This window comes from Eretmochelys imbricata, chromosome 11 (genome assembly GCF_965152235.1).
Source record: "Eretmochelys imbricata isolate rEreImb1 chromosome 11, rEreImb1.hap1, whole genome shotgun sequence".
In the NCBI taxonomy this organism is placed as follows: domain Eukaryota; kingdom Metazoa; phylum Chordata; order Testudines; family Cheloniidae; genus Eretmochelys; species Eretmochelys imbricata.
The window spans coordinates 52,600,219-52,620,974 of record NC_135582.1 but is presented as its reverse complement, the minus strand read 5'-3'; the positions used below and the strand labels follow the sequence as shown (position 1 = coordinate 52,620,974).

Sequence of the window (20,756 nt, the reverse complement as noted above, 5' to 3'; positions counted from 1 at the left end):
TATGGCCCAAGAGAAAAATATGAATCCATTTGGGAGGCTCACACATGTACTCCATATGCAATAGAAACAGCGATTATCCCGTCCAAGTTTCTCTTTTGTGCCATAATTTCTTCCACCTGTGTTCAAGTGATAAAGGCAAAACAAATATTTGAACATTCTTAAACACAGGCAACTCAAGAACTACTAAAGGACAACCCTTGTATTTTTAGGATAAAGAAAAATGAACTTCAGATCTACCTGGGTTTTAGTATGGAATAAAAATAACATTTGGGTAAAAGACACTAAATGTTTGCTTATTATTTTTCATCTCTATGAAACAGGTTTATTTTTGGTCTGTAAAAATAATAATATATAGGGTTAATGAAAAAAATAATGTCACAGCTCCTGGGGAATGATTCTGGGCTAGTTTGCCTGTATTATGACCACATATCTCAAATGTCACACACTGTCTCGAGTTATCATCAGAACACAGGAACAGTCTTGGTCTCGTTGACCTGACTATTTACCTTCTTTTTCATCAGGAACAGCTAGCCACTGGATTAATGCAAAGAGTAGTAGGATCACTAAACAGGCCATTCCTATCCCCCTGAATGTTGCTGCAGCCCCTGTAATGAGAATTATTTTTAGAGCATTTGTTTAGGTAATACAGGAAAAGACAGATATTTGTGATGACTTCATTCACTGCTTAATATCCCATGTAAACTCTCTTTCTTTTTATATGGCATCTCCATTGCTGGAGGTTTGCAACCATGGCAGCCCATTCTCTATGATCTTCTGCCAATCTCTTTGTGGATGAACAGTCCTCTTGATCTACTCAGGATACCACATCAGAGTCCACCCAAGATCAAACTCTCATTAGGTTATTTACTCACTCCACTCACTTTCAGCACTTTCAGCAGCACTTTCAGCAGCAGGTTATTTTACACAGACTCTAAACAAATTATGCTTTCACTTCTCAATTGAGTGTGCAGAGGTTGCATGACAACCACACAGTAGTGAACAGTCACTGGTCATCTGATGAAGGATTCATCCTGCTGTCTAGCTGAGGACAGGGCAGTGCTTAGGAGTGGATTTGCTCACATAGTACTAAAAATTCAAGGCATAACATTACAAACACATACACATATAATCAGTGTACAACATCTACATGTGTCTAAATAGATTTTTATGTGATTGAGGGTAACAAATATGGCATCATTAGCAATGCATTAAGTGTACATGCGCTTTTAGTCCCGTTTTGCTGCACTACTAAGAAACTGCAATCACACTTAAATAAAATGTTTGCTTACCAAGATAGTTGACCAAAACCCCACCGATCATAGCCCCACAGCCTCTGCCCAGACCTAAGTGGAGACCTTGTAGAATCCCCTGAGCTGAAGTTCTTAATTCTGGAGGCACTGCAGCACTAAGATATGAAATACAAGCTGCCCATATGGCTGCATGGGTTACACCTATGGAGAGGAAACATTTTAGAAAGCACTAAGTATGCTATCATGATCTGTTTTCATTTATTAGTTGACAGCAGCAGTTAAATGTCCTGGGAAGGAAGTGTTTATTAAAGTACTAAAGTCAACCATGTTCCTCTAAAGTATAAATCAGTCTTTCATGAAATAACACAGCTTTCCATTTTTTCTGTGATGCCCAACCTGCCTAGAGATGCAACAACTAGGGCTGTCAATCTCAGTTAACTCACGCGATTAATTCAAAAAAATTAATAGCGTTTTTTAAAAATCACGATTAATCGCACTGTTAAATAATAGAGTACCAATTGAAATTTATTAATTTTTGATGTTTTTCTACATTTTCAAATAGATTGATTTTTATTACAACACAGAATACAAGTGTACAGTGCTCACTTTATATTTTTTTATTACAAATATTTGCACTGTAAAAATGATAAAAGAATTTTTCAATTCACCTCATACAAGTACTGTAGTGCAATCTCATTATCATGAAAGTGTAACTTATAAATGTAGATTTTTTTTGGTTACATAACTGCACTCAAAACAATGCAAAACTTTAGAGCCTACAAGTCCACTCAGATCTACTTCTTGTTCAGCCAGTCGTTCAGACAAACAAATTTGGTTACAATTTGCAGGAGATAATGCTTCTCGCTTCTTGTTCACAATGTCACCTGAAAGTGAGAACAGGCATTCGCATGGCAGTTTTGTAGCTGGCATTGCAAGGTATTTACATGCCAGATGTGCTAAACATTCATATGTACCTTCATGCTTTGGCCACCATTCTTATACTACTTAAAAAATAATGCGTTAATTAAATTTGTGACTGAACTCCTTGGGGGAGAACTGTATGTCTCTTGTTCTGTTTTATCCGCATTCTGCCATATATTTCACTTCATTTGGGTTCAGGGATTTGGCTGAAAGGGGGTAAGCAAGGTGGGGGAGGGAAGAGCAGAGGGAGACAGTGGGGAGAGGGCAAGGGCTGGGTGGAGTGAGGCGGGGCCTGGGGCAGAACAGTGGTAGAGTATGGTGGGGCCACAGGCAGAAGAGGTGAGCTGGGGAGCTAGCCTGCCCAAGGAGCAGCTTCACCCACCACCCATGACAGCAGATAAGAGCGGGTCGGCTCCCAGTGTGCACTACAGTTCCTTAGGCAAAGGCCGTCTTCAGTGAACCGAATGTGCCGGCGCCATGCATTCTGCATGAGGGAGAGGGTAAAGGGGTCTCTGAAGGGAACGGTGACTCTCCATCACCGTGAGGCAGGCTGGGCAGCTCTGTATCCTTTGCTGCCTTGTCCCTCCCCGCCCAGGCTGTGGTCAGGCATAGGGGCACCAGTTTAATAATACTGCGTAGGACCCCATAAATCCTAAGGACAGGCTTGCGACACTGGCTATAACAGTGCCGTGCAAATGCCTGTTCTCACTTTCAGGTGACATTGTAAACAAGAAGCGGGCAGCATTATCTCCTGCAAATTGTAACCAAACTTGTTTGTCTGAGCGATTAGCTGAACAAGAAGTAGGACCGAGTGGACTTGTAGACTCTAAAGTTTTACATAGTTTTGTTTTCGAGTGCAGTTATTTTTTGTACATAATTCCACATTTGTAAGTTCAGCTCTCATGATAAAGGGACTGCAGTACAGTACTTGTATTAGGTGAATTGAAAAATACTATTTATTTTCTTTTTTACAGTGCAAACATTTGTAATTAAAAAATAAATATAAAGTGAGCACTGTACACTTTGGATTCTATGTTGTAATATCCAAAATATTTAAATAAATGGTATTCTATTATTGTTTAACAGTGCGATTAATCACAATTAATTTTTTCAATCGCTTGACAGTCCTAGCAACAACCCATTTTCTGTCAATAGCTCCTCCTCCTCATGAGAGTAGCTGGGGGCTTCACAAACCCTAAGACTGGCTCATTGTCAATGTTTCTTAGGCTAGGTTTGCAATACTGAGCCTGTGCTGGCCTAGCTATAGCTGCCAGCACAGCCTTGTAGTTTAGGCACAGTGTACGCCTACAGTACAAGGAGTTCTGCTAGGGTCGGAACACCAACTCCCTAAACAACGATAGCTATGCCAGCAGAAGCACTCTTCTGCTGGCACAGCTGCATCTACACCAGTGGTGTTGTCAGTCTGGCCCTTCTCTTAGGGAGTGTGGTTTTTTCACACCCCATGACTGACACAGTTATGGTGATATATGTTTTAAATGTAGAAAGACCTTAACATTACTGCCGCATTGGAAGGAGTTCAAAGGCTAATCCTTACATCTACACAGACATACCACTATGGAAATCAAACTGTTTAAAAAAATAAAATAAAAGCATATTCTAAGAACCACCTCAAAATAAATTCTTTCCAAACTCTTGGCACTACTCACTTTGCATTTGCACTTGGCTTTGGGAGATCTTGGCTGACAGACCACAGAGGTTCCTCAGGGTTTGGCAAGGTACAGTAAGCTTTGCTTATGCTGTTTTGAATCGGACACAACAGGATTTCTTCCACTGTTGTAAGTCTGCTCTCACTAAGTGTGCCATGACAAATCATTTTTTCCCACCAGCAGTCAGACACCACCAGTTTCCATTGCTAACAGTGGTAGAGGTCCTTTCATATCTAAATAATGCATATGCATTTGAGGCACTCTTGGCTAATCAAATTATAATACATTTTGGTTGCCTTTATTATTTTTTTTTCTTACCATGGAAAATCAGAAGATGCAGAGACAATTTTGCCTAAGGCAAAACATAGTGGTCAGATGTCATGAAGCAAAGAAAAAAACAAAAAAAACCCACCAATTATCAGCAGGCAGGGAGAGGGGAAGGTTGCTATCTGCAGCCTCAATTTGAAATCCTGAATTTGGGGCAGGAGGCAAGAATAAAATGGCAATTTTGTAGAGAGTTACATGGTGAACACACCTGAAGCTATTTTAATGTGGTTCTGCTTTAAAAAAAACAAACAACCCTCATGGGTTGGCTGTTGATATTTTTTCAAGGTTGGGTGGATTTAAATATAGTCACAGCTCATCCCTTGACTAGCCATTGCTAGCATTTGCCCAATTGCTAGCTTAGAAAAATGGTTTGGACAATGGATGATTTAACCAACAGGGATCAGTCCTATGTATCTGATTTATTAACCAGCATCAGGGAGAGACAGTCTGGTTCTGCAACTGCTGATCAGCATAGACTGAACAGCCACATACACTAAATTAAATAAGATAAGGGTAATAAATCTGTAGGTGGCATACTGACATACAAGATTACATAGTATTCATTTAATGAATGGCAATATCCTGGAACTGATCTTCTGGTTAGGAGCCTATTTGATGGCTAGAAAGTTCTATGTTTATTTTTCACTCTCTACAAAAAGTCTGATTTAGATAAGTTACAACAAAAATATGCAAAAAGAAAAGGAGTACTTGTGGCACCTTAGAGACTAACCAATTTATTTGAGCATGAGCTTTCGTGAGCTACAGCTCACTTCATCAGATAGCTCATGCTCAAATAAATTGGTTAGTCTCTAAGGTGCCACAAGTACTCCTTTTCTTTTTGCGAATACAGACTAACACGGCTGTTACTCTGAAACAAAAATATGTGGGAGCTTCAGGAAATTTAGTAACAGAGGATTAGTCAGCAGACTACAGAACACACCATGATTAAGTACACATCTAGAAATAATTTTTCAATTGTGAGTCTGTCCTTACTTATAACACATCAAGCTTATTGAAAGACAACTTATGCCAGACATGCTGAATGATTTTCAGACTACTTTATACAGTATATATGGGTCCAAAAATTTAAAAAGTAATAATTTTGAAAAACCTACTGGGTACATACTGATGAGATTCCCGACTGATTTCATTTTAAATAGAAAGTAACTATCATCTTCTTGATCCCCAATTTAAAGGCGTAAACAAACAAGGGTGATTCAGTTTTTCAAAAACTATGTCATATGCTGATTAAGGAAATCACTTAAAAGCTTATGTAATGCACTCAGACTGTCAATTACAAAAGAGAATAAAATATTAATCATCAAGTTAAAACGTGGCAAATCCAAAACATTTCTGGTATACTTTTAATAATTTGAGTACCATGCTCATTTATTTGGTAAGGAAAACAAAGGCTACAATATTAAAAACACCCCCCCCCCCACAAGTCTAGAACAATAGGGTCCAGAGAAGTGTCTGGAGTTTTTAATTCCCTTCAAAATGAACTTAATCCCTTTAGAGTCAAATAGGAAGAAGTTTGCTTTTTATTTTCTGTGTGTTACTAAGTCATTTGTTTTTTGTGATGGGCATCTATATAGGATTAGAACGAGTTAAATGTTTCAAGAGAGACTGTCCATGTGAAATATAAATCAAAAATCAAATACACTGTCTTGCTTTAGCCACTGGCATCTCTTTGGACACAAGATCTACAGTAACAATTTACATTGAAGTTTTCTACTCATGCTAACCTCTAGCAAACTAAGTTTTAGAGCATGGATATTTTATGGGATGTAATTCATCCAAACAAAAAAGGAAAAATATTTTATTAATTACCCACATACCCCTCTCTCCCTTGGGGATTCAGATACATATACTCTGACTCTCCTACCTAGCTGTTTAAAATAGCCACAAATTGATTCTGGGACCCCATTCCACTGTTACACAATCCTGACATACAAAGGAAGCTCTACAGCAGAAGGCACATGAAGCAGGCAAGAAGAGACCTGTTCTGTCTTGGCTGGTCTTTGTGAGGACTGTACCATTTTATGTCTGTTAACTATTCTATTGGGACAAATCTGGCATTGTTTCTCAGATCGTAACTGTCCATTGCTCCTCCTTGAAGAGTCACAATCAAATTATAACCTTTATATAACCAGATGGTCAGCGCCTATATAAAGAGCTTTCAAACTAATTCTGATAGCGTAAAAGGAAAAGATTTTAGTATCATAGCCTGTCTAATAGAACTGTGGTGAATAAACCATCCCTCCCTCTCCAACATTATTTACTCCACAGAAGTAACCATCTTTGCTAACTTAAACTGGAGCTTCACGTGCAAAAGGAAAGCAAGATTGGTCCTGGTACTCATTTCTGGAGATTTTTAGCCAGTTGCCACTTTGTAACAGCTCCATATCTTTAAAATTGATATTTTCAGGTCATTAGTCTCATCACCCAGCCGGTCAATTTAGAATGGCTGCTATTAGACAGATGAGGTAATTTTATACTGGGAAAAATTCTTTCCCAGAATAGAGTTCAGCCCATTGTTTTGAAAACGACACGGCCTGAGTATTTTAGTGTTAAAACTACAGTCACTGTATTGAGACAGAAAAGTGATTGATGGGGCTTTTAAGCTTCTTTATATCTATTAAATGCAAAAAGTCAACACATTTGAAAGACAACAGTTAAGGGGGGGGTGGATTTATGCTTGTTTTAACCTTTTTTTTTTTAAAATGCTCTAGCCACCAAGGAAAATGTTCTGGAACATCCTTTCTTTGTTATATTTTTCAATGACTTTCTGAACTTATAATTTAAGCTACTGAATGCTCTATTGTAACCTGACAAGAATTGGAGACAGGTTACATTAATTCATGTCTTTGCATGATTGGAGAATGAAAACATGCAGCATTGTATTTACACCCCACAGACACTCATTTGGCAGGCAGCCTTGAAACTTCTAGCAATCCAAGTTAATCCAACCCCTTATTTTCATATAACCATACATTTGTGAACAAACAAGGCTTATGGTTTCCAAACTCTTTCATTAGGAAATAAGTGTAAAATAAACTCCTCTCATTTTCTGTCTTAAGATGCTGTGCTTGAGCAGCTCTCACGAACTTGAAATACACTGAGAACAACAAAACTGCTGCATGGTTAAAATTACAAATCAATAGACGCAGTTTGCACAGTCTCTTCTAGAAATCTCTCCATGCCCTCCATGCCCTGCGGTGGCTTTGAATTCTTATCTAGAAATTCAATTGTACATTTCTAATTTTATGATAATTAAACATTTAATCTTCTTTAAAATTAACTTATCCACCATTACATACAAATATTTCATTTACTTTGATTTGACAATCAGAGACCAATAAATGAAACAGTTTTACGTAGAGAACTTCAGGAATCACAAATTCCAAATCCCACCCTAGGTAATAAACAGCACAAGTTTGCCATATTTTACTCTATCAGTTCTGCTAAATATGTAATTCTACAGAAAAGTCATTAGGCATTGGAAACACTGTTAGAGCATATTGTGATAAGACACTTACCAAATCAAAAATTCTGAATTACTACATTAAAATGCACTCATGTGATGTATATAATTAAAAAAAAAACTTTTGGAAACCAGAAGCACTAGATCAAAACAGAAGGCTCATTAATACCACAACTTGTAGTGACTCATCGGATGTTGCTCACTTTGAATGGGAGAGTCAAGTAATCTAGATCTCAGATTAGAACCACCTCAAAAATGGTAATATGGTGAGGTGTGATCTTTTTTTGAACGGTGTTGCATGCTACAGTAAATTAAGAGTATAAATGGTAGAAAGTAAATCTATATAGAAAGTAAATCTGAATTACAGTAATCTAATATGCTTTTAGTAACACAGCTAAAGTCTTTTTAAAAAATATGATTTTTCATCTGACAGCAAGACTCAAAATGATGCTTCTGCACAGACCACATATATCATTAATATCTCTAATTTAAAATAATGGCCCTGTAAGTAATTGATTTGAATAAAAAGTAAAACTAAAAGGCTTGCCTGGTCTTGCAAGCACATACAGGGCTTTGTTGAAACCTAAGTTCCTGTCAGGTTACAATAGCTTAAGCTATAAATCACAGAACACCACTGAAAAACAATTGCAGAAAAATTGAACAGACAGGATGTTCCAGAACATTTTCTTTGGTGGCTAGGGCATTAAAAAAAAAAAAAAAAGGTTAGCACAAACATAAATCCATTCTTTTTAACTGTTGTCTTTCAATCATGTTGATTTTTTGCATGTAATAGATATAAAGAAGCTTAAGGACTCCAGTAACCACACAGCACGTGCAGGTGTGCATTCAGTTCACGCTCCTGTCTCTTTGTTTAGTTATAGGGCGTGTTGATCTCAGACAGATCTGTTTGGATCAACAAACAGAACAGTGTGCAGATCAACCGCAGAACCAACCTCCTGACATCAAACCTTTTCCATGACGACCACTGTCAAAATTTATGAAACCATAAAGTGTTTTGGGATATTTATAGTCAGAAGCAAAGAGCTACTGGACTTTCTCTTAATCACAGCTCAGATGGCAACATGAATAATTTAAGTGGCTCGCTTTATACTATAAGATCATAACTGCATCATCTTACCTTGAAGTACTTCCATAGGGAGAACAGTCCAGGCATTTTCCAGATAGGAGATATAAATGTAGCGAGCTGTATTACAGGCAAGGCCAATATAGAGCACTCTAAAGGGAGGAAGGAAGAAACACAGTTGTAGAGGTTTGCAGCTGCCATGTCTTGTATAGTACCATAAATATACTGGATTGCTTTCTAAATCCTAATAAGAATGCGAAATGCAGCACAAGGAAGTGTGTGCTCACATGTAACAATTTCTTACTCAAAAATCTTCCTTTACAAAGATCCCACACCTAAACGCAACCTCTTCCCACTCTGCAGGCCTGCAGTTAACCTTCTTCCAAGTTAAAAATAAAAATGTGATTGATTAAATTTAAACAAAACCCCAGGAGAATTCTTTTCAAACCACTAATGGAAAACAAATTAATCCTAAGTAGAGGGATGTTTCTGTCTAGGGTTAATAGATCCTCTGAGCTTCTGACTAGGTAATGTCTAGTCTCATTTTATGTACTGTCCTACTGCATTATATTTTAGAGAGAATATGGTTTCCATCAAACCTCACACCAGCCTTTTTAAATGCCTCAACGATTCAGACATCATCATGTCCTGTAATTAGTAACAGAGCTGTACAGTTTAAGATGAGTATAGGTCCATATTATTATAGGAATTTATTTCATCCATGCTGATGTAAAGTTAGCATTCCAGAAGTTGCATCCAGTTCACTACTTCTCTGAAATATGTACTCTTCCACAAAAAACAATACATGCTCCATGTAGTGACAATGCTACTGTTGTCACTTGTCTAGTTTTCAACAGGACAATCCAGTTTGGAAGCAAGAGGTTACGAGTCAGGTTTTAAAATAACTGGTGACCAGAAAGCTCAAGTCCAGTTTTCCCAGTTCATTTTCTCATCATACTATTTAACCAAACATCCTCTCTCCTTTCCTGACTTAAGGCTTCAACCCAATTGCTTCTTCCTCACCAAGCTAAACTAGCATTCCTAGAAGCAGCCTTTGTTATGCATCGTATCTTTCCTGTGGCTCTAAAAGGGAAACATTCTAGTAGGAGGAGATAAATCATCTCTTTTCCAGGACCAGGGAAAGAGGTAGATTTGGATAACAGACTAAATTAGTTTAAATTAGCGACAAGTCACTTTCCCTTGTTGTCCATTACTGCCAGGAAATGCAAACTGTAAAATCAGAAAGGAAGAGGAACGTGACCAAACCCCCCTTACCATCCGTCCATACATAGAGGGGCAACATTAACTTCCTCCCTGGTTTGCATTTGACACGTACCAGGTTCACCTAACTTTACAATAACTTTTCTGATTTTTTTTTTAAAGGTTATTTTTGGCTCTTTATTTCAACCTCTCTTTTAGCACTCTGCTTATTATACCTCCCTACAGGGCAAAGATGAGACTGCAGTATTTACTGATCTGCACTCAGGTGTTTTGTAAAAGATCTAGTTATTCAACTTGCAGGTTTCTAGTGGACCTGTTCCAAGTGGGAGCAACTGTAGAACGTTCAAGGTGACCCACAGATATTTAAAAAAACCCTAATCTTAGAATGATGCACTGCATCTCTTAAATAACCAAGGTACGAGGGCTACTCAGGATAGAAACACAGGAAAATTAAAAAGGAAAAGTTGGCCTGGAGGTTAAGGCACAGGCCTGACTCTGAATATCAGGGCTTTATTTTTTCCACAGCCTCAAGCTCACTATGCACTCTTAGCAAAGCCATTTAATTGCTTCGTGCCTCAATTTACCATGTGTAAAACTGAGCTAATGATTTCCTATTTCACTCAAGTATTGTGAAGCTTAAATCAATGTTAAGAAACTTTGAAAAATCTAAGATGGAAAGTGCGAATACAAATGCAGTATTTTTAAAATTTTTTTTAAAGAGGTCCCATGATGTTCAGTCTTACTGGCTTCCACTCAGACAAAGGCCACTTTGCTCATGATATCACTACTCAAACGTAACTACACTGGAGTCAGCCTACTGGGATCAGGTAAGCCTGTGCTTTCTGCAATAATGCCCAGATTTGCAAAGTTCTTAATATTTTATACCTTACAATAATTCATGTATTGTTGCAGAAAGTCTTACCAGACACCCCAAAAGGCTGGCTCCAGACTCTATGCTTCCACAGGTATGGCATGGCGTTAGAGGGGGTCGATAGCTGATGTGTGTCGCCAGGATAGTAACACTGGAGCATCACTTAGAGCAGAAAATGGGGAGCAATGGCAAGGCCGGACGTCAACAGGCAAAGTAGGGTAGGGAGATTAAATCTGTAGGGAACGAGAGCTACAACGAATTTGTTCCTTTCATCCATTCATCTCTACCATCTTTCTGTCCAACAACTTCACCTATTTTTCTTGATTGACTCCAGTGCATACAATTTCTTGCCAACTTCCTCCCAAAGAGAAAAATGGCCCTATGCAGTAAGCACACTTTTCACGTCCCTTCTCACCAGTTTCTCTTCCTTTCTGCCAGCCTCCATTAGCTCAGAAGCAAAAAATCAAGTAAGGAATACGGACAGAGTTCTCCTGTTTACTTGTCTTTCAGAACGTTCAGCTAGATATTTATAAATCGAAACCAAAATGGCCAAGATGATCACATTTGAGTGTCAAAAGTTTAAGCACCCAATTAAAAGTGGCCTGCTTTTAGAAGGGCTGAGCCATTGAATTCAGGAGCTAGTAAGTACTTGGGGAGCCCTCATCATAATCTCTGAGCAACTGCTTGTTTAATTTTTCTCATCTTTCCATGATCTTTCATATCTTAGGACACAGCTGTTTAGCAGAGCTGGGCGAATAACTGATTCTTCTGTTCATTGACAGTTATGAAAAAATAATCCAAGAAGGTTCAGGTTCACCAAAATTGAAAAATTTCAACAAATTGAAAAAAATCCATTTTGGGCACTTGTAAGGGGCTAGATTTACAAAAACACATGGAGAAACCACTGCCCTCCTTATAAAGCTTTCAGTCCAGTGGTTAGGGCACTCATCTGGAATGTGGGAGATCCACGTTCAATTGCTCTCTGCCTGATGTGGAGCAGGGGCTTGATTTGGGTCCTCCCACATCCTAGGTGAGGACCCTAATCACCAGTCTATAGAGTCATTCTCATGCTTTTTCCTTGGCCCAATGACTATTCATTGTCATTCACAGTGACAATTCATAGTACACCACCACCACCACCTACTCCTGCCATTTTGTGAATGGTATCTAAGGCCTGGAAAACAAAATGGAGATCAAAACTATTTGGCAAATGTGTGTCAAATTTACTAATAGTTTCTGGTCAACTAAAATTTCATTTTTCAATACACTATACACATGAATTTTTTTGCCCAGCTCTAGTCATCACCCAACTGTTCCCCAGGAGAACAATGGGTGCTACACAATTTTGACAGTCTTTCCACTTAATGTAGGTGCCTAAATGAGAGCTATTTTGAAAATCTGGCCCTGATGCTTTAAACTTCCTACCCTCCATATGACATGCAGACAAAATAGCTAAGTGCCAGCATATAAAAACTAGGAAGCAACTGGAAGAGTAGGCTTATGCCCAGAATAGAGCAGTGGTATTCAGAACTGTCTGAGTTAGCAACCAAAGAAAAGTGCTCATTGCCAGAGAGCAATTATCTCAATTTGAAGAAATTTGGACCCCTTTTCTAGATACATCTGGACATAAAATATTGAGACGGTTCAAAGAATGCCATACCTTCATTCCACCTAACCTCTTTTTCCCTGCCCCTTCCTCTCTCTATTCATGTACATCTTCTCCTAGTTTATTACTGTTAACCCCACCCTGACATGTTATGTCTATGCATTATTGTCTGGTTTTGTATTGGCTTGTCTTGCCGGTTTGACAAATTGTAAGACTGCATAATTCCATTAGAGATCCTGTGAAGCATGTGAAATTTGGAAACATAAAAGCTGTAAGTCATTTACCTTTCTATTGTCTGCTTCTTTATGAAAAAAAATATTTTTTTTTAAAAAGGAAGCAGAATTTCAGTGCAACATAGCACAGAACTCTCAATAAGACATCCTGCAAAATACCCACCCCACCACCACCTACATACCTCTCCATCAGAGAACATGCCAAAGGAAATGCATTCATATGCTTCTTCTTAACCTGAGTAATCATTCAATTAAGTCACAAAACCTCAATTTGCTGAACAGAAAGGGGGAGAGTGACAAATAGCATGGTCTACGGGTTAAAAAAGGGGACTTGGAATAAGGATACCTGGGTGCTAAGCCTAGCTTTGACATGGATTTGTTCTGTTGTACTGGAAAAGTTATTTAACTTTCAAATACCTCTTTTTTTTTCCATCTGTAAAATGGAGAATACTGCCCACCTTTATACAACACTTTGAGATACCTGGAGACACAAGTGGAAGGCACTAGATATGAAGTACAAATACTATTAACACTGTTCTATTAACTTTCTGGTTGCATGTATAGCCTTATCACCGCTTTGCTGGCATTAAATTGTGCACAAAGCACTATGGTGATCTCTAAAATGTTTACAACATAATTTGAGTATCAGTACAGTGATACGTGAATCTGCTGTGAGTCTCAGAACTAGAGTTGGGCAACATTTTTCAGATGAATAGTTTATTTGCTGAAAAATGCAGCTCTGGTGGACCCAGAACTATATGCAAATTTGACATGAATAGTTTCAGCCAATCACAGAGGAGGAGGCAGCTGGAGAAAATGGTGATGCCACCACTGCCCCCTCTTGTAGCCTTTAGCACAGTGGTTTGGGCATTCACCTGTGATGGACGAGACCCAGGTTTGAATCCCAACTCTGAAACAAACCCAAAACTAACTTTTTCAAGATTCAGTTCAACCTAAATCTATTCTTTTTTGATTTTTCAGAACCTCCACCAAATCAAAAAATCAATCACCTGCTCAGATCTAATCTGGTCTGAACCTGGAATGCTGGAATCAGCAGTTTCATTATACTGGAGGATGACAGTTGTGTGAGTAGCTGATCTACCAAGATGCAGCTTACTGTGAAAGTGCTGATACATTTCCCCCCCCACTATTTATCTGTCAGAGCGTATAATTACAAGAATCAAGCCTGTGCCGGTCTCCAAAAACTCAGGCAGGAGGGATAGTGAAGGTACTAGTGCTAAGCTATCAGAAAAATTACAGCAAGAGCTTCTATTCTTTAGAATGGAAGGAAGAATACGTAGACATCAGTGTACTTCTTTGCTGGTAGTAGGGGTTAAAGGAAGATAGAACAACTTCAGCTGTGACCTTTCTACACCATAATAGAAAAGTCATAGGCATCTCCCTCACAACAGACCTAGGAAGTCTTCAGGGCTGGGTGTGTAGTGGGAGGAACCTTTCCCCTCCCACTATTATATGAGACCTTAGAGCACAGTTTCTGAGGACACTTAACCCTCTATGTGCCAAAATTGTTCATATTCTGTTTTGGGCCATTAAAAAAGGATACAGCTGTACAACATACAACCCTGGTCTCATCTGGTTATCTCTGTTTTCCATAAGATACATTAAACATCCCTAATGCATTAGTGTAGTTTAAAGCTAATGCTACTCATTTTATTAGTAAGTGGAGTAACCTTAAAATAAAGTAAAGTAAAATAAAGCAGTCATACCAGTCAATGTGTTTAAAGCAATGCAAAGGGGATCACATACAGCAGTGGTTCTCAAACTTTTGTATTGGTGACCCCTTTCACATAGCAAGCCTCTGAGTGCGACTCCCCCCCTTATAAATTAAAAACACATTTTTATATATTTAACACCATTATAAACGCTGGAGGTGAAGCGGGGTTTGGGGTGGAGGCTGACAGTTTGCAACCCCCCATACAATAACCTCGTGACCCCCTGAGGCGTCCCGACCCCCAGTTTGAGAACCCCTGACATACAGGATCATTAACTCCTCACCGTTGCCAGTTAGTTTTCACTTTTTGGAAGGAGGGGCTTTAATGCAGTGGACCAAGAGTCTACGTTATTTTGCAAAGTTCAAAGAGCTAGTGGAGAAAGATAGCATCTGGGGCGGACAGTTTGCAAGTTGCTATGACTAAAATATAAATAAGTATTAGATAATACTAAAATATGAAAAGAATAGGACAAACAGTTAATATACATTCATTGTTCTGGCTGTGGTTATAAAGGGACGTGTGTTAAACTGACACTAGCTATTGTTAGTATCTAAGCAATTTAGGTCGAGTGAAGCAATACACTCTGCCCAATATCTATCAAAGTTTAGAAGAGATGGAATTTCTTTTTAAAAAGAAATCCTTAATTTGGAAAATGTAGAGAAAAAGCAGCAAGGTCTGCACCCCATTCTTGTCTATTTTACTCTCTTACTTCCACAGTCCTGCCATTTCTCTTTCCTACTTAAACCACACATGAAAGAAAAAGGGCTAAACCTAAGTTTTTGTACTATAATCAAGTGCATTTTGAAAACACCAGGAAATGGAAGTATCTTGATGTAGCCCTATGACTGACTGCCCTGACCACTTTGCTTGTATATTTTAACTCCTCCACTCCGTACATGTTTCTAGAGGCTTTAAGGTTCTTAGGGCAGGGAATTTCTTCCTATATATGTGCGTACAATATCTAGCACATTGTGGGTTCTACTGCAGTATAAAGAAAAATATTAAGAGGGGAAATTAGGTTTCACGTTAAGAGTTGACCTTAACTCCCAAGGTTGAACAGGAGCATTATACTACAAAGCTTTATAATTGGTGTTGTGTAAACTAACTCCTATTGATATCAAGATTAGGAACATCAAAGGTTAATGAAAAAAAGCAGTATTTAAAGGTACTCTAAGCAGCCAGGAGCTATGGAACTGTAGATTCCAAAGAATTTTGCATGTAGGAGATATACTTCAAAACTGGCAGTCTCCTGTTCAGCAAAACATCGATTGCTTCATACCCAGATTTAAAACCATTTTGACTATGATTTGCAAATGACTGTTCTTTCCATGAGTATTATACATTTCTCAATGTCACTGTGCCCTAACAGAAAATTATGCATTTAACATGAGCAAGTCCCAGGTCCAGATTATCTCCACAATTACATTGCATACAAACAGACAGACAAGATATAATTATTATCTCTTGTTCATTTATACACCTTTAAAGTCAATATACACATGTAAATCTAATCTTTTACTTAAAAAGGAAGCTTTCCCTTCCATGATCACTCCTTCCACTTCCCTTTTCCATCCAAATGCATCTAGATCTAGAGTAATGAAAGTACTACATCCACACATCTGGCATAAGACCTCTTGTCAAAACACAGTGCCTCATAACTCCACCAGTTTATTTATGTTTCTTTTTCAACAGACACTTTAAGTGTCAGAGGAGAAATACATATCTTTTTAGACTGCAATCCATCTACTGCCTGTCACATAACATAAGGCTAATATTCAATACACTTCATATGAGAGGAGGAAAGCAAATTTAACATGCCAAAACCAAAACATTTTCATGCTGCAGGTGTAGAGACCGTCTCAAGGTTTCAGCATGGTCTATGAGCTGAAAATGAAAAGTATCTTTTGCTATTAAATTACTCTTCTTTTTTCCTTTGCCTGCGAAGTGCCAGTAAATTTTGTTAACTAATTATGTGTAAAATTTAAAGTTATGAAAGCTATTTACCCTTATTATGCAATCCACTTCAATGGAAGAAAGATATGAAAATATGACAACTCCTGCTTCAGCAATAAAAACAAGTGAAGGGAAGGGAGAGAACATCTTGTGATCAGCACAGAAAAATGTATACTGGTTTGCTTAAAATAATGGATCTAGGTTAATTAAAAGCCTAAAGACTCTACTTGGTATAAAATTTGATGTCCCAAGTGCCAGGCACAGTAACTTGAGAGATCACTTGAAACATACCTTTGGCTGAGGTCAAGAGAGACAACAGTGGGATCAACTCACTGAAAACAAACAGGACATGCAGAAAAAACTGCATGACCCATATGGTTGAAAATGCACTGACATCTAGATAACGGATCCTCAGGTGTATTGGGAGAGGGTATGGGAACAAGACTACATATACAGTTTTGTGAAAATATGCTTTGCCTCTGTTTAGGGGACCACCGTAAGATGTGACAATATTACACACTTCAAGATAAACAAGCCCAGAATAGATTGTTGTTCAAACAAATCATGGAGTTTTGAAGCAAAATCATTGGGGATGCACTTTAAAGTAATCCTTTCAAGGTTACACTGCCAAATATCACTGAAGTGCTGAGAAAACATTTTGGGTGTTATGAGTAAGTTACATCATATACATGGTTAAAATGGACATTTCTTTCATCAGGCAGTCATGTATCTGACTGTACGCAGGTCAGGCAGAGATCTTTAAAACAAGGGGCAAGAGTGGTTTTGGAGAAGTGTTGCCTCACTGTTTAAATCCAAAGTAAACAGAGTTCTCCAATTTAGAGACTGTAACCTAGTCCCATTCTCTAGAGAATGTATTCACGGTATTTATATACATTTTTGTAATATAAAGTTATAGCACTGGAATATATTACAAATTTACTGTGCCACATTAGGAATTTGACAGAAATTGGGGGAAAGGATCATATTAAAAATAAGGCTTGCTAGAAAAAAATTCATAATAAACTTTCACCAGTTTCTAGCTTTTTTTTTCTTTTTTAAATATTGGGTAAATGCTACAGGGATCTTTATGTTACCTCTTCTGTTTCTATTGCACTGGACTCCTACCTTGCCTGGTATATCAGAGAGACTACACTATTTCTGGATGTTCAGTGTTCTAGCACCAACACAATAGCACTCCCTGAAATACTTCTAGGGATGGTGCTGGCAAATACTGATATCTTCACCGATGGTGCTCTCCAACAATGAAGAGATAAGTGAGGTTGTTCATCTCCAGGCAGAACCATTCTTGGTCCAGCTCAGCCAGGAAGAGCATAATTTAAAAGAAGTCACATTTATAAGCAGCACAAATATAGTAAAAAAAAAAAAACAGATTCACAGGAGGAGACGATTTAAAACAGAGAAACACGAGGCTAACTCAACTTAATACTCTAGACACGTAGCTCCAATAACACGTGCACAGTTCTTTAGTGATTGTCATTTGCTTACCTGATGTGACCAATCAGTTCAATCAACTTGTGGCTAAAGAAGTAGGCAGTCAGCTCAGACACGTGGCTCAAGACAGAACAGACTCCAAAGAGGGTGGTAGTACCATTCAGGTCTTCCAAGTGCCAGTAGAGAAAGGTGAACACAAACCCATACCCAAACCCCATAAACCAAGCCACGAACAGCACAGACCCATACTGTATGCCGCAAAGGAGCTTCATCAGGTCCCAAAAACTGAATGACTGAGACTGGCTTATGCTGCTGGGGGTGTCATCAGAGGATTCAGTGGAGGCATTTCCATCCACCTGTGGGATCTCTACTTCCTTCCTCTTGTTTTCATCTTCTTTGTAGTGGTTATAATGGAATCTGAACTGGGTGGCCACAATAAGTGCCACTGACATCAGTACACCAAAGACTATGAAAACAATCCTGTAATTCTTGTACTCAGGAGCTTTACACCCCAGACCTTCGATGATCACTTCTATACGGGTATAGTCTATACCAATTCCCACCGACAGCATGGCCAGTCCCCAGCCCAGAGAGCCCCACATTCGCTGCAAGCCATAGCGGTCCCTGTGTTTGCCAAGATATTGGAGAGTCACGGTGTCCACAATGGTAACAGATGAGGCACTGAAAAACTCTCCTATAATGACAACCAAGAGAATGAGTAGAAAGATAGCTTCTACTTCTTGATGATCATAAACCAGCATGACATGGTCAAAAGATACTGGCTTTGTGGTGACAGCAGGTGGTGACGTAGGGTGGATCATATTTTCTGGCAGTCCTGGGTTAGTGGTGGTATTCTTTGAAATAAAATTTGTATTGTTGTTATCCAAGGCAAGGTCTCCATTTCTGGTCTGAGCAGAAAATGGAAACAATTCCAAAGTTGGGGGACTGTTAGCTAACAGTCCCCGCTTCCCACGACCCTTCTGTAATGTAGCACTAGCTGTAGTTAGTAGAGAAGAAATCGTGGCATTTTGGGGCAGCGAAGTTAAAAGGTGGCTGGCATTGGAAGGATGTGGTGGTGGAGGGACCTTTGGTACACATCTTAAGGTAGCTGGTCTAACAAATCCAATCCCCAGGTTAAATAAAATCCAACATAAAAGCGAAAAGAGAAGGACAACTTTCCCTTTTTTAAAGCGATCTGCCACCACTCCCCAGAAAGGAGCACTGCAGAACTCAATAAAGTACCTAATGCCCACCAGAAGTCCACTCTGACTGGGCGACATGCCCAGCTGCTTATAATACACAGGAAGCAATGGGTAAAGGGAGCCATATGCAGAATAAAAGAAAAAATAAAAGACCTTGGAGATCAGAAGATCATTGTTTATTTTGACACAGTGCCTTTCTAACCAGTCTAGCTCCTCATCTGGGACAGTGGTGGTCTCCGTTGAAGGGGTTTCATTTTGGGGCTGGAGATCTTGCTCCTTGGAAATTCCATTGAAAGGATCAGCAAGCACATACTTTCTCTTCTGCTCTTCTTCATCATCAGTTAAAATGGCAACTTTATCATCAGCCGCCATAGCTCACCACAAGCATCCGATACTCAACACACTCTCCACAATGACTGCAGCTATCCTGTAGGGCAAATAAAATAGACTACAGTTAAAGCACAACAGAGAGAAGGAAGGGTGCAATCATGGAAGGTCAGGCACTGAGGAATAAAAGAAAGAGAGCCTCTTTTTATTACTTACATGCCCTGCCCATAAATATCGCAGGAGCTGAGGAAAGAAAAACATCATATTCAACGGTTAATTCACTTTGATAATGCCAGACAATACTGGCAATCATGAAAAAGTGGATTTAGTGACTGCCACTGCCACTACTATAGCAATTTATCTTCCAGCAGCAGTTCTGTAGCTCTTTGCAATAATCATTCTTTACATTTATTACAGGAGAGATTTTCAAAGGCACAAATAGGAGCTAGGCAACTAACTGAAATTTGTGCCGTTGAAATCTCACTCTACAAGTCATCTACTTTCCTAAGAATCTAACTCCAGTATTTACAGTTTTGCTTAAATAACCGAAGGACAGAAAATGAGGTGACTCAGGGGACAAGTCATGAGATATGAAGCTCTTCTTCACCAGTCATACCCATTACACCTAAAGGCCTATGAAAAATTATTTGATCTCCAACTGGAGTCCAATTTTGAGAAATGCTGAGCATCTGCAACTTCAGTTGAAGTCAGTGGGACTGTGGTTGCTCAGCATCTCTGGGAAAAAGAAAAGTAAGGCCCCCTAGCTCCTAGAGGGCAGGTACCTACATCATAAAAATCATCCTCACAATTAGGTTGGAAGCCTCAGTAGCAGGGGGCAAGGATCGAACAGACATGGGATTAAACTGATCTTTTATCCCTTCCAAGGTTCAGAAATACAAGAGGGACTGAGGAGAAAACATATTGCCACTGCAGGCCCCGTACTTATTCTGTGGAGAAACAGTGGATTTTAGGAAGGTCAGTCCTGTACCTTTTTACAAATAATAATGAATTTAAAAACCAATTTTAAAAGCCACCAGGATTTAGATTTTGCTTTTAAGAGCATCTTTCATACTTAAGGTGCTCATAAAAGACCTTAATAATAGTGTTAGCCATTAGTAATTTTCCTTACGGGGAACAAAACATCGGTCTCTCACACAGAAGTGCAGTCCATTAGTTCTTGGCTACCAGATTGGAGACATATTGCATTAATTTGAGATTTTGTGGCATTAATATTTGTAAACTCAACCTGGAAAAAAACATTAGATTCACAAACTATATAATGTAAATAGATTTCACTCTAAATAAATATTTCAGTGCATGTTTCTGGATAAGTCAAGAGATGCCACAAAACAATTTAACTTAAATATTTAATAGATACTCTCTTGTCTGAAGCAATATATTGTGTTTTTCCCTCTGGATCAACTT

At 38.7% G+C, this 20,756-nt stretch overlaps 2 protein-coding genes across 6 annotated transcripts in view; one reads left to right on the top strand and one right to left on the bottom strand.

The window, feature by feature from the left end:
• Positions 1-20,756, bottom strand: part of MFSD6 (major facilitator superfamily domain containing 6) — a 41,538-nt gene that overhangs the window by 8,463 nt on the left and 12,319 nt on the right. For 2 of the 3 annotated variants that reach the window (XM_077830067.1, XM_077830069.1), the window contains exons 2-5: positions 17,857-19,431; positions 8,788-8,885; positions 1,290-1,451; positions 507-605 (exon numbers count right to left, since the gene is read on the bottom strand). In XM_077830067.1, the coding sequence (XP_077686193.1) occupies positions 507-605; positions 1,290-1,451; positions 8,788-8,885; positions 17,857-19,376 (1,879 nt within the window). In that variant the 5' untranslated portion in view covers positions 19,377-19,431. Of the gene's footprint in view, positions 1-506; positions 606-1,289; positions 1,452-8,787; positions 8,886-17,856; positions 19,432-19,547; positions 19,575-20,756 lie in introns of all 3 variants that reach the window. The other variant, XM_077830068.1, reaches the window with a different exon arrangement.
• The window catches only part of NEMP2 (nuclear envelope integral membrane protein 2), a 64,574-nt gene that overhangs the window by 40,275 nt on the left and 3,543 nt on the right, over positions 1-20,756 (top strand). Inside the window, exons 9-10 of one of the 3 annotated variants that reach the window (XR_013347498.1) lie at positions 13,646-13,749; positions 20,217-20,306. Coding sequence is in view for 1 of the 3 variants with exons in the window: in XM_077830073.1 (XP_077686199.1) it covers positions 13,646-13,688 (43 nt within the window). In the remaining 2 variants the exon portion in view is untranslated. Of the gene's footprint in view, positions 1-13,645; positions 13,982-20,216; positions 20,307-20,756 lie in introns of those variants that run through there. The other 2 variants (XR_013347497.1, XM_077830073.1) reach the window with 2 other exon arrangements.